General features: G+C 35.2%; 1 protein-coding gene across 6 annotated transcripts in view; it reads right to left on the reverse strand.

Annotated features, from left to right (window-relative positions):
* Positions 1–1,419: 1,419 nt before the first annotated feature.
* The window catches only part of Trmt11 (tRNA methyltransferase 11), a 53,450-nt gene continuing 42,059 nt past the window's right edge, over positions 1,420–12,810 (reverse strand). For all 6 annotated transcript variants that reach the window (XM_021733318.3, XM_021733319.3, XM_005343091.5 and 3 more), the window contains one exon: positions 1,420–4,307. In XM_021733318.3, coding sequence (XP_021588993.2) covers positions 4,176–4,307 — 132 coding nt within the window. In that variant the 3' untranslated portion in view covers positions 1,420–4,175. The remainder of the gene's footprint in view (positions 4,308–12,810) is intronic.

Here is a 12,810-nt window from a genome sequence, read left to right on the forward strand (position 1 = left end):
ACAAAATTTTGCTGTTTGTACTGAAAGCTCTCAGACTTATGGTGAAATACTTAAATTTACGACTTACATGAAAATATTACAGAAATCTTATAGATTTTTAGAGCTTACCAAATACCAAGTTTAACCATCTCAACCCACTTCGCCAACTTCATTAGATAAAATTACTCAAAGTCTGCTCTTCTTTCTTTTTTTAAATTCGACTAACTTCACACATAAGTCCAGCTAATCTTCACTGCTGGATGTTAGCCAAAACAGAGTTCTTCTGATAAACCCTCAGGAGAGTCAGGAAGGCTTGATTAAAGGGGAGATTTTAAAGTCATAGATTAAAATGTCAAAGTAGATTTCTTCTGAGGCAATTCAGTTTGGCATGACAACAACATGATTATATTAGTAAGAACTTTCAAATTCTAGAACAAAAATATACTAAGCGCATCTTAATAACCCAAGAAATAGGACTGCAGTTATGTAAGGGAAGCTGGCTTATCTTAACATTCATCTATTAAGCCCCATTTTGTTCCATGACCCAGGCTTCTTAACAGACTGCCATGACAATTAAACCTCCATCCTCCTAAGAGCCTGTCTACAATGGCCTACGAAGAAAGGGATAAGAGCCAAATTCCAGGTTGGCCTCAATTATGTCTAAATGTCAACGTGTTTTCCCACACAGTGAGACATATGAACATCCTGAAGCAGACCTCTTTTAAAGGAACAGGGTCAGGTTCCCTAGAAAGTTTTTTCACCTCAAAGGATAAACAGGAATGTGCTGTCTTTCTGATTCTATGGTAAGATAGAATCACAGATATGTTTATCATTCCATTATAATTCCTTACACCCTTAGACTGTATGTTCTCAAACCACTCTGTTTTAGAGAAGATCTCAAATGTTTTAGTAAAGTACAAACACCATCAGTCTAGTGTTATTGTGTCCATGTGTATGTCCTGGATTAAGGCACTTTTTTTGTTTAGATTACAAACCACATTACTTGATAAATATCTGAGAAAAATGGGAATGGGTGAGTTGGAAATGAAAGTAAGCTTCACTTATTCTATCATTCCAATCCTTCTAAGAAAAAAGACCCCTGCAAGTGTTTGGTTTTCTAAATAGTTTATAACAAAACAAAATCATATTTTTGCAAAAAAAAAAGAGCCAAGATTCTTATTTTGGTATAATTTATTCTCTTTGGGTCAAAGAGATCAACAATAAGGTCCTCAATTTCCTTGGCAGCACCCACTGCCATTCCCACCCCTGTGCTACATGAATGAATTTATTCATTTATGTCCTGCTTTATCTACAAAGGACTTCTTTTTTTCTTTTTTCCCTAGAACTATTAACATCAGGTTAGTTCCACTGTGCTTTTTCAAGGGAGATTTATTTAAAAGGGATAGAAAGATCATTTTCAACAAACAAACAAAAACTTCATTTTTCAATAATGAAATATTGTGCTTTATTCCATAACTCTGGGTTTAAAAAAATGCTTCATAGTATTTCCAGAATAAGATTCAGTAGTTCTAACACCAAAGGACTATGGCCTTTTACCCAAGAGACAGAGTTGCTTATAGTATTTCCAGAATAAGATTCAGTAGTTCTAACACCAAAGGACTATGGCCTTTTACCCAAGAGACAGAGTTGCTTATACTGGCATCAAGGTAACACACTTTAACATCTCATTTCCTGATGTTAAAAAGGACAAACACTTGCTTCTTTAATCTACAGTGAATATAAAACACCTTAAAAGCTATTTTCACATGCCAAACTTTCACAGCACATTTTCTACCCAAATAAACACACACAGTATAATCCATATAGTGATGTTAACTCATAATCTATTTCCTCTACCAAACCTGAAGCAAGTCTTTTTAGTATTAATTACCATTTTTCCAAATAAGATAGGGGATCTCAATATATGAATGAATATTCTCAAAATTGAAATAGTGGCAACATCAACTAATCTCCCAGAGCTTAAACTGTTCGACACTGCTCAATGCTTAAAGAGTTAGTCATAAGAGAGTTGGTGGTAGTGAATTAACTCAAAGCTGGGTCACCCTGGGCAGGAAGTGGCTGAGAAAATTTTAGCAGATTTTAAACTTATTTAAAATTAGTTGGCCACTTTGGCTAAACATACCCAAGACCACCTACTCTACTATTCCCTCCCAGCTCTCACAGCAAGAAAAGTACTCACCAGAATGGACAGGAAGGAGGCCCTTCTGATGAAACACCACCAAGGTAACTGTCTGGATTTTATGGCCATTTAATATATTCCAGAAACAAAATTATACATTTTGTCTTATTATAAACATTAAATAGGCCAGTTTACAGACCACCTAGGCTTTTTTCCCAGATTATACTGTAAATTCACAATGCAGGGCTATCTGAAATGCAGGCATCTTGCGAGGTGATATTCCTGCTATTAAGTGCATGAGGAGGAATACAGTGGTCACACATAAAACTAAAGCAATCCTGGGAATGAACTCCTGTAAATTATGTCAAAAGTATTAAGATCCTGATGCCAGAAAAGAAAGTCTCTCTTTTTAGAATAAGAGAGCTTGAGATCTATACAATAAAATCAGAATTGGTTGAAAGTGATCATGGTGTTTTTTTTTTCATTTCTAAATATCAACTTTAAAAATAATTCCACAAATTTTTACTGAGTCTATTAACATTTCAGTTAAGTGAAACTGAACTTACTGATATGAAACTAAGCCTCACAATAGGAAGAAGTTTACTTCAATTACTAATTGAAGACCTCAATTAGTATAATTTATTTTTTACTTTTTAAAATGTGTTATAACACAGATAATTTTTAAGAACAAAGTGACTAAAATTAATGTTGCAAATTTCCAGAACTAGTTGGACTAACTTTTTGACAATCCAAAAAAAGGGCTAAGCTAAAATCTCATATTCCAATTGAGTCAGCTACAAAATTTCATACTTACCCCCCATATAACCTCAAAAAATTTTAAATAAGATGGTTTATAACAGAAATTCTGAAAATAAATCATCCTCAAATAGTTTTAGATTTTCCCCATTGGCCACAAATCACATCCAGAAACCCAAACAAAACAATCACTGAAATGTTTGAGATCTGCAGCTGAAATCCAGAGCTGTGAGACGAGAAAAGTAGTATGAAGAAGATAGCCTACCCTCGCTCTCTGCTTGGACAGCACTGGTTTTTTTAGCTCCTAAGCCATGTAAGTGAATATTGTGAGTTCATAAAAGTCAGCAGTAACACTAAAATAATAATAATAACATAAATAAAAATAGGCTCTGGTTAGAGAGAGGGGATCCGTTTACTGCTGCCCTGCTGAGGTACATTTGACCACCAAAGGCAGGAAAGCTATTAGCATCCTGAATTAATGGGTATAGTGGTTTTCAAACAAGATATTTCCATGATGGACACAATGTGGACTCAGCAAAGTTTCTCCTTCAAGAAAAATACAGCTTCTATTTCAAAGAGCACTGATTAGGCTTAATACCATTAGGGAACCATCAAGGATTTGTGTTGTTGTTACTGCTTTTAACCATCAGTTACTTTCTAAACCAAAAATTGAGGGTAGTTAACTTGACCGACAGTCAAGATTTAGGAATGCAAGAGCAAATCCAAGGTACAGACGAGCTTCAGATGTTCAAGACCTTAATGCTTTGGAACCTTGTTAGGTTATTAGGTCTAGCTGTTCTTGTGGATTTTGTCAGTAAAAATTCATTTCCCTCCTAAAAAGCACTGAACACTTTTTGATTTTAGAAATTATCAATACAGTTTATTGGTAGCAATATAAATCAATTACAATTAAAAACCAAACTAAACAGATTTTCCAAATGAATAAATCTTAAGCACTATTAATTGTCTATAACATATCTGGCAAATATGTTTAAAAAATTCAACAATATTAATTTTCTTTGTAAATTAACTGTAAAAAACTAACTGTTGAGTCAATCTCCATTAGTACTTGAAAGTACAAATACAAGTCAAATAAGGTTCAAAAGACCTCATAAAACAGAATAGTCTAAAATACAAAGACAATTTTTAAACTGCTTGATTTACTTCAAAGCATTTTTATACAAAATAATAATAACCACCTTAAAACAGTTCATGTTTTCTGGATTGTACACGAAAGTTCACTTCCAGACGTCTTTTCTGTCAAATATTTAATCTTTCTTCATTGTCAGAATCTTAATTTTCATTCCTGGTTGGATTTTTCTTCCTTAATAATTCTTTTTGTTACTCCACTGAAATATTTCTCACGGAAGGAATTATGACCTTGATATGGCAGAAAATGATCACTTAGCAGATGTGAATACTGGTCCCGGTTCTGGTTGGTAAAAAAATCCAAAATATAAAGATGCGCAAGTTATTTCTTTAGTTTGTCTGCAACCAATGCAGTCATTTACTCTAAGCAAAATCTTACTCTGACATATATTCAAATTTCTTTATTAACTGAATGAGAAATATGCAATCATTTTTTTATCTGGATTATGCTTGGTTATTCAAAGTGTTTTCACTTACTTCATCTAATCTTCACAATACTCTGCACAGAGGACAAACTCTTTAATTACCCAGAGAGGACAAAGAGACTTATTCCAGTTTTCACAGTCAGAACTACAACTTTCTTCTGATTCTTAGTTCAGCATACACTGAAATTATCTGTAGGTATGGATAAGAATGAACAAACCAAGAAGCTTCTACTCAAGAGAAAGGTATGTACCAGAAGATTACTGAATGTGTATGATGTCATATAAAACTCTCGAGGGCTATGCTCATATTCAGTATGAAATAAAGGATCCCTACCACAGCAGATGAAGGTTCAGGCTAAACAAGAAATTTCTGCACTTTTAGACTTCACATATAAGTAAAGGCTAATGATCACTGGAAATATCAATCTAGGTTTTAGAATATCAAACATATTTTGGCAGAGAAAACGGGGACAAGAAGACTGGCATGAAACGTTGAATCTCACACAATTTCACAAACCATTACAATCCTGTGGGGGGGGAATCTAATTAGAAATAAAATATTATTTCTCATGTACTTCTGAAAATTCATATTGAATATGCATATATTAATGTAATTTTGAAAAAAGATGTGAGGACTCAATGATAAAACATGATGCCTAATTTTCTATCCTAATTTCAGTATCAACCAAGTAGCTAAAAATAACATCTGAAATATGAGTCCTCAAAATGTTTTTGAATTTTTGCACATTCCTCTGTGAAATGAATAATTTCATCCTTCCCTTCATATCTAAATTTAAAAAAAAAACCAATGTTGAGCCAAAACAATATTGACTCATTTGTTCAGAAACTATTTTTACAACACATATTTTTTTAAATCACAAAGAAAATTATTAAACATTCCCAGATGTCTTGGTTCATCAAAAATAAACAGGTGGCTATTTAAATTTTAAGGCACTAAGTATGTTATAACAACAACTGCTACAAGCACATGAAAACATGCCACTGGTTACTAACTTCAGTCTATACAAAATAAATCAATAAATTTTTTGTAGTCAACCTGTAGGCATATAACTAAAGAATACCAAATGAAAGTACACTTTACTAATTATTTATTATGGACCCAAAACTATACTAAATGCTTTTTATGCACTATCTGACCAAATTTGTCAGCTCTAGATGATATATACACAATCATCACCATTTTACTGATGAGGAATTATTTAAGAGTCAAGGCCCAAGATAATATAGCTGATAAGTGGCAGAGCTCAGCTTTGAGAACAGTTCTGTTTGATTACAGAGATTATATGCTTAACTACAATTTAATGAGGAATAAACAGGTGATGAAGTAACTTAACTGTCTACCAAGAAAAGCATGGGAGGATTAGGTGAACTCCAGATAGGGCAAAGGGTGGGAGGAGAAGGAAGGGGGTATGGGGGTAGGAAAGACAGTGGAATGAGATGGACATCACTACCTTAAGTACATGTATAAAGACATGAATGGTGTGAATATACTTTGTGTACAACCAGAGATATGAAAAATTGTGCTCTACATGTGTAATGTGAATTGTAATGCATTCCGCTGCCATATGTAACAAATCAGAATAAAAAAAAAGAACAGAATAACAGAATTAAATCTGAAGTATTATTAACTTCATTCCATTAACTAACAGAACATATTTCAAGGAGATACAAGGAGCCACAGGAATGCTCACGGATATTATAACCCTAGGAGTACAGCTGACTTTGCAGGTCCACATCTCATGACTGTATTCAGGACAACAGTAGTAGAAAACAATGTTCCAGCATCTATCAATTTGCTCGTTTTATCAAAGTCTGACTGAAGGAAAGGAAGTGATATGCCATCAACTGCTCCACCAGGTATTCTAAATTCTGTTCTTATGTCAAATAAGATCACTGGAAAACTTGGCCACTCTGTGAGCTACATCTGCTTAATCCAGCAGAAAAGTTTTTCCTTGGTTATATATTTGAGTTCATGCTCAGATGCCACTATCTCCATCTTCTCACAGTTCTCTGCTTCATCACAATCAGAAACCTGGATCAAATTCCTCTTTCTCTTTACCCCAATTTTGGTCCGTCCTAAAACCTTAGCTTCTATATCCATATCTCCAATCTACTTGTCTCCACCCAGAATCCCTGTACTCTAGTTTAGGCCTCCTCATCTCTCCTCTTTTTTCTCTAATTGGCCAGTTATCCTTCCTTCAGTGGCTCCTTCTTCAGTCTGTTTGCCACACTGAGATCAAACCCAATTTATTAAAGCACAAATATAATATGCTACCCGTTGGTGAAAATCCAAACTTAGTTCACATTTTCCCCAACACTCAGGCTTTCCCCTAACATTTGGCTGTTAGATTCAATTACACATCAGTTTGCTGAATGACATCTCACTCAATGGTCTTTCCTGTACAAGAGGAACTAGAACAGCCAGGCAACCAAGTCCCTCCCAGCTGTGTCCTCCAGTTCTCTGTTCTCCCCCAAGGCTTCAATAGGCCATGCAAGATCACCTCCTGCTCAAAATACACTGTAGATGATTGATTCCATAGAATATCCTAGAGCTACTGGAGTGAAGATGAGGTAGGACAGAATCATGAGGCTCTGGGGGAATGATACAGCTCAGGTACTGACTTAGGCTGCTGGTATGCACCTCCCCAGAAGGAAGGAAGGGGACAAAAGCCAAAGCACAACTGAAGACAGGCTTCCTTCGTGGACTAAAGAGAGAACTTGGTAAAATTGCTTATCTTTGACATGAAGGAGAGAAATAGGGCAAACAACAATAAAGAACATGGAATATAAAAGATCAGAATCAGAGCCAGGAAATGAACAAATAGAAGCCTGAAAAATCCCCAAATAACAAAGCCTATGCTAATGATTTATCAAGGAAACATATTCATATATATATATATATATATATATAATATATATATATATATATATATAATTTAGACCCTAAGATTAACTTAGAATACAGCAAAAGCAAAATAACACCTTAATAGACTATGTGTTTTGTTCAGTGCCCCAGAGACATAGTGGCAAAGACACACGTGCTACTAGAAAAGACAGGGCAGACCATTAACCTTAGAACTTCTGGGAGGAAATCTTACTTGCTCTCTCTCCCTTTCTCTCTCAGGTAGTACAGAGTATCAGCATGAATATCTGGGTCCTGTGCTGGAATGTCATTTTCTACAAGACCCACTGCCCCGAGTGTGAAGCAGGACATTCATAAAGAAACTCCTGTACAATCCAAAGGCTCCAAATCCCTTGTTCAGCCAAGGATCTGCCAGGAACCAGTCTATTATCTAGAAGCATAAGTCCTGTTTCCCAATAAGCCAAATACGCCAGGGACTTTGGAGTATTTGCCATCTGGGAAGAAAAGCTATGGTTCATAAAATGTTCCTTATGAAATGTTTAGTGTATATTTGGTTTCACATGTATCATCACATACATACTATTGCACACATAAATATCATATACCTATTATCAACACACATTCAAATATACCCAGGCCATATGAAATATATATTCGATGATGCATATAGTATACTATATTTCATACGGCCTGGGTATATTCTGAATGTGCATTGCTACCTCAGTGCTGGAGGGAACAGCAAACTCGATTTGTTCTCTTGTTTCTCTTCCTGTCTTTCATCCTATCTTTAGCCCTTTGACCAAGGCTCACACTTAAGATGATGATATTCAACTCCACATATTTGTCCTCACCTTTTCAAGACTTTTCTCTATTCACATTCCCTGCCCATCTCCACTAGGAATATCTGCATTTTTGTTGTTGTTATTGTTCAATTCAGTATCTCCAAGGCAAAAGTATTTACTTAAAATGAGAGCATCCTCAAACAATGTAATCTTTGATGTCCTTCATTCATTCAAGTTGGTCCCAGTATTTGACTTTCTCTAACATTTCCAAACTTGTCTATCACTATTATCAATCATAGTATCATCTATGTACCATAGAGCCTGAGTTCTACCCATTTTTAGTAAACAAGATATGTTTGATGTAAAATAAAAACACACATGGAATTAGGAAATGCCACAAGAGGAAACTATGTGATGAAAGATTAAAGATCATCTTCCCCAAATTTCTTAACTATTGATAGTAATCAAGGATAAGTGAATAAAAATATTAATATTGTTGTTTATATTATTGTTTATCATCCTTTAACCTGAAATCAATAGTTTTTACAGGAAAATCTGTACTACCCACAAATGGCTACACAATGGGAATATGCAGCTCTCAGACCTCTCATTTATCCTTGTAAGACAACCAGCAATTGCAAATATTGTAAGAAATATACAAGTTCTGATTCAAGGAATGAATATATATATATATATATATATATATATTATATATATATATATTTGCTACAGCTACGTATTTTATATACATTGATTATTAATTTTCTGTATCTCTTCATAACATTTTATCTTCTACATTTTGTGGATAGGGAAATGGAGATTGAGACTCTGCCACAGGTCACATAGCTAGTAAGCAGCATTGCTAGAAGTGTGGCCTAAATCAGACTTTAAAAGCTCATGCTTTTTTTCATTACATTTTTCTTTTCTTTTCTTTTTTAGCAGAAACTACATCAAAACGATGGCTAAAGAGTTAATTTCCCACATGCTAGATTAGTGGGTTGTTCAAAATGAAGTTTGACATTTAGAAGACATTCCTCAATGAACAGCAACATTATGGTAGCACATCTTTCAGATCTAAACTTTTAGACAGAACCCCTTTAACCACTGTCCCACCCAACCAATTTCCTGTCCTATCAGTACGACTAATTCTAAACATAAACCACTCTAGGAATCCTAACACACTTGCCAAAGAAACCAAAGGAAGCCTCACAAAACACTTGCTCACTTTTATGTGTATACCACCCTCTGCTGGCTGAAGTAGATAAATTCTTCTTTGTAAGATTTTTCTAATGTGGACTAAAATAAGTTTACAGCAGAGTAGACCATACATCTAACAGAAGCACTGTTTGCTTATCTTGACTGCTATAAACTTATTTCACTCTTTGCAAATTTTGACTGCTATAAACAACCAGAGTCACAGCCCCCACATGAGCAGTGTGGCCTATTCCCATAGCATTTATTTATAACATTTCATGTTTAAAGAATGATGCAGAAACATACAAATACATATTTAACTCAGTGATTCTATAGCATACCACTCATCTGTATTCAACCTAGAATTACAGTCATTCCCCAGAACATGAATGAAAAAAAATGCACGAACTAGTCTGTATTTAGGTTAATCCTTTGTTTTTACAACTAACTCTACGTCAAAAACATAACATTAAAAAGAATTTAAAAGACACCAAAAAGACGGTACTTTAGTCACTTATAATATACAAATTTTAATCTAAAAGAAACAAAAGTATGTTCTGTAGTACCTTCGAAACTGACACTTTAGGTGGAACTAAAAACACTTTGGATTATATGACAATAATATTTTTCTATGCATTTCTCAAACTGAGTATCATTAACTGCTCAGACTGTAAAGAAAGTAGATTCTTCATGAAGAACTCCAGTGAAGTAGAACTATCTTTCTAGTTACAACCTCCTCTCAGAAACTTGCCATTCTCTTGTATCACCTTCTCCTCAAATAAATGAATAAAGGAAAGGTATTAGGTTTTCCAACTGTCAATTCAGCTGCGATTGTGGTTTGCCTCGGGTGAGAAATGAAGCCTGGGTAGACCACAGGATTAAAATGGTTCTGCCCCACTGATTTTTGAAGAATAATGTCAGGGTAATGATAAAATTCACTGCATTTCAAACAGGAAATGTCTGGATAATCATAACTACCTGTTCCTAGTCTTTCTTCAAATAGATGATTTAAATACTGCTGAATAAGATTGTTTTTATTCTAGACAAGAATGCAAAATAATCACTGAACAGTTACTATTCATTCCATAAATATTTATTTAGAGGTACACTAAAGTGTCAAGGTTTGTAAGTTTACAGAGCGTATACACTGATGGGAAAGACAGACATTAAGCAACAAACATCCAAACATGCATTCACAAACTGATTAAACACTGGGATGAAAAGGGTATTATTTGGGAGGAGTGGCCAGGAAGGAACAGAAAACGCTTCCTAAAAAAAGTGACATTTATCTGAGACCTAAATGATAAATTAAACTTACTTACAGAAAGAGAAAATATTCAGGGAGATGAATCACAATCTAAAATACTCTGAGACTAGAAAGAGATGAGTCCATTCTGGGCACTGAAAGGTGGCTCATGTGGTTTAGGCTCAATGCTCAAAAAGGAAGGTGGTACAAAAATGAAATTGGAGACAGAACAGAGTAGCCTGGAGATTAGATGAAGAATCTGAAATTATATTCTAAACTTCACAGAAAGTCATTGATAAGATTTAAGCAGAGGAATTTCATTATCTACTTACATTCTGAAATATACTCTGTCCACTGTGCAGAAAATAAAGTAGAGGGAGAATCTGCAGAAGCAGTGAAATCAGGTGGGAGGCTATTATAGAGCTGAGGAAAGTGGCACTATATCATTGTTCTTGGGGGAAAATACATACAAGAAATCTACCATCCATTTAACTATTCCTGAATTCTGAAAAGTCGTTCTCAACTGCTACCTCTTTCACCCTAATTATTGTCCAATCAGTCACCAATTTCTGCCACAACTACCTCTCTCCAATACTCCCAATTCCATTATGTCCTTTACAATCACCAATTTCACCTTTCTTGGATTACAACTTCTTCATCTTTAATAACCATGCCAGGCACTTCCTCACTAGTATTACAGGTATCCTTCCACAATTCAAATCTACCTACACATTCAAGCTAGGGTAACCCTTATAAAACATGACTTTCTGTTACTTTAATATTCCTCGTGGGCTTGCCATCCCTGGTCGTATAAACCTGAAACTAGTAAGCACGGTCCTTAACTGGGCATCCTTGTAGCTTTCCAGGTCATCTCTAGCTGATTCTCTTTCAAACACTCAGTATTCTAGTCTGGAGGAAGTATCTAAGGTTTACTACTCACACCTCAACCCTTCTTGTGACTCTACCTTTCTTAAAATATGGCTTTCCCACCGAATTACTCACCTCTCTTGCCTCAAGTCCCAACTCTTCAAGTGAGCACTTTTTTCTGTTCTCACAGGTAACTATAAGACTCAGCACAATGGGTTGGACCCGGCAGAGTGACCATTCCTGCTGATGTACTCTAAGGATAAGGACTAAGCTTAGTGTATTTAGTCTCAACACCTGACTCAAATGGTCCCATGAACACATGAGAAGTGGTCTTAGCCATGGCTTTCCCCTAAGGGAACATATAGTCAAGTCAAGGATAAAATGGTATATAAATGCAAAAATTGTTAAAACAACATAGCTTTCTTTCCCATTTCTCACAGAACCACTTTCCAAAATTTCACCTGTCCTCAAATGGCTTACAATGTTTACTCACAGTCATCAAAAACTTAGTCATCAGGTATGAATTTCCTGAACTTTCTCCACACTCCCACATTTATCCTCTACTATAAACTGCCTCCTACTTGGTTCAACTCTCAAGCCTCATCTCTCATCAATCCCTACTATATTCTGACTAAGGCCAAAATTCTACCTTATGGTGTCCCTTTATTGCTTAGAGTGAATTTTAGAAACCCCAAAGTTTCAATGAAAATACCAAGGATGATCATCAGTTTATAAAATTACTGTTGTATGTAAACAATGAATCTCCTCTTTCTAGGAGATGAAGGTGCAAGATTCTAAAGTCACTCAGCAGAAAACCAAATGGCTTCTCTTTTTATTAATAGGTCAGGCTTTAGTTGTCCTTTTACTCACTGACAATTACTGATAATGAGATAACGATTTCTTCTACTTCGCTTGAATTAACCTTAAGTCATTTATATTCACAAAGTGACAACAGTTTATACAAAACAGCAGTTTCACTGCAAACACTTGAATACAAATGGCTTATGAAACATATTCCATGTTAAGTGAAAACCAATGAGGCTGTCACCAAAGTGAAAGCCACCAAACTGGTGGTATTCATCTCCTTTTGTCAGCAAGACTTTAGGGTTCATGAAACAGATTTGAGCTGTAATACGCAGTCTTCAATAAAGTGCAAGGAAGAAGGCAAAGAGATGGAAGAGAAAAACAGCAGGTTGATTTTCTTTCTTGTAATCACCAGAGAGTAAAATGAAATGTAAATGATAGTGCTGAATATAATGGACCTCAGTTCAACTTCAGGGTAATTACCCATGTCCGGCTTTTGTTTAAAAATTCTGCTCTCCTTATCAAAGCTTTCCACTGTTCTACATCTGGTATTGGACAGTAGCTATAGAAACCACTGTGCTAAA

This window comes from Ictidomys tridecemlineatus, chromosome 8 (assembly GCF_052094955.1).
Source record: "Ictidomys tridecemlineatus isolate mIctTri1 chromosome 8, mIctTri1.hap1, whole genome shotgun sequence".
Lineage (NCBI taxonomy): Eukaryota > Metazoa > Chordata > Mammalia > Rodentia > Sciuridae > Ictidomys > Ictidomys tridecemlineatus.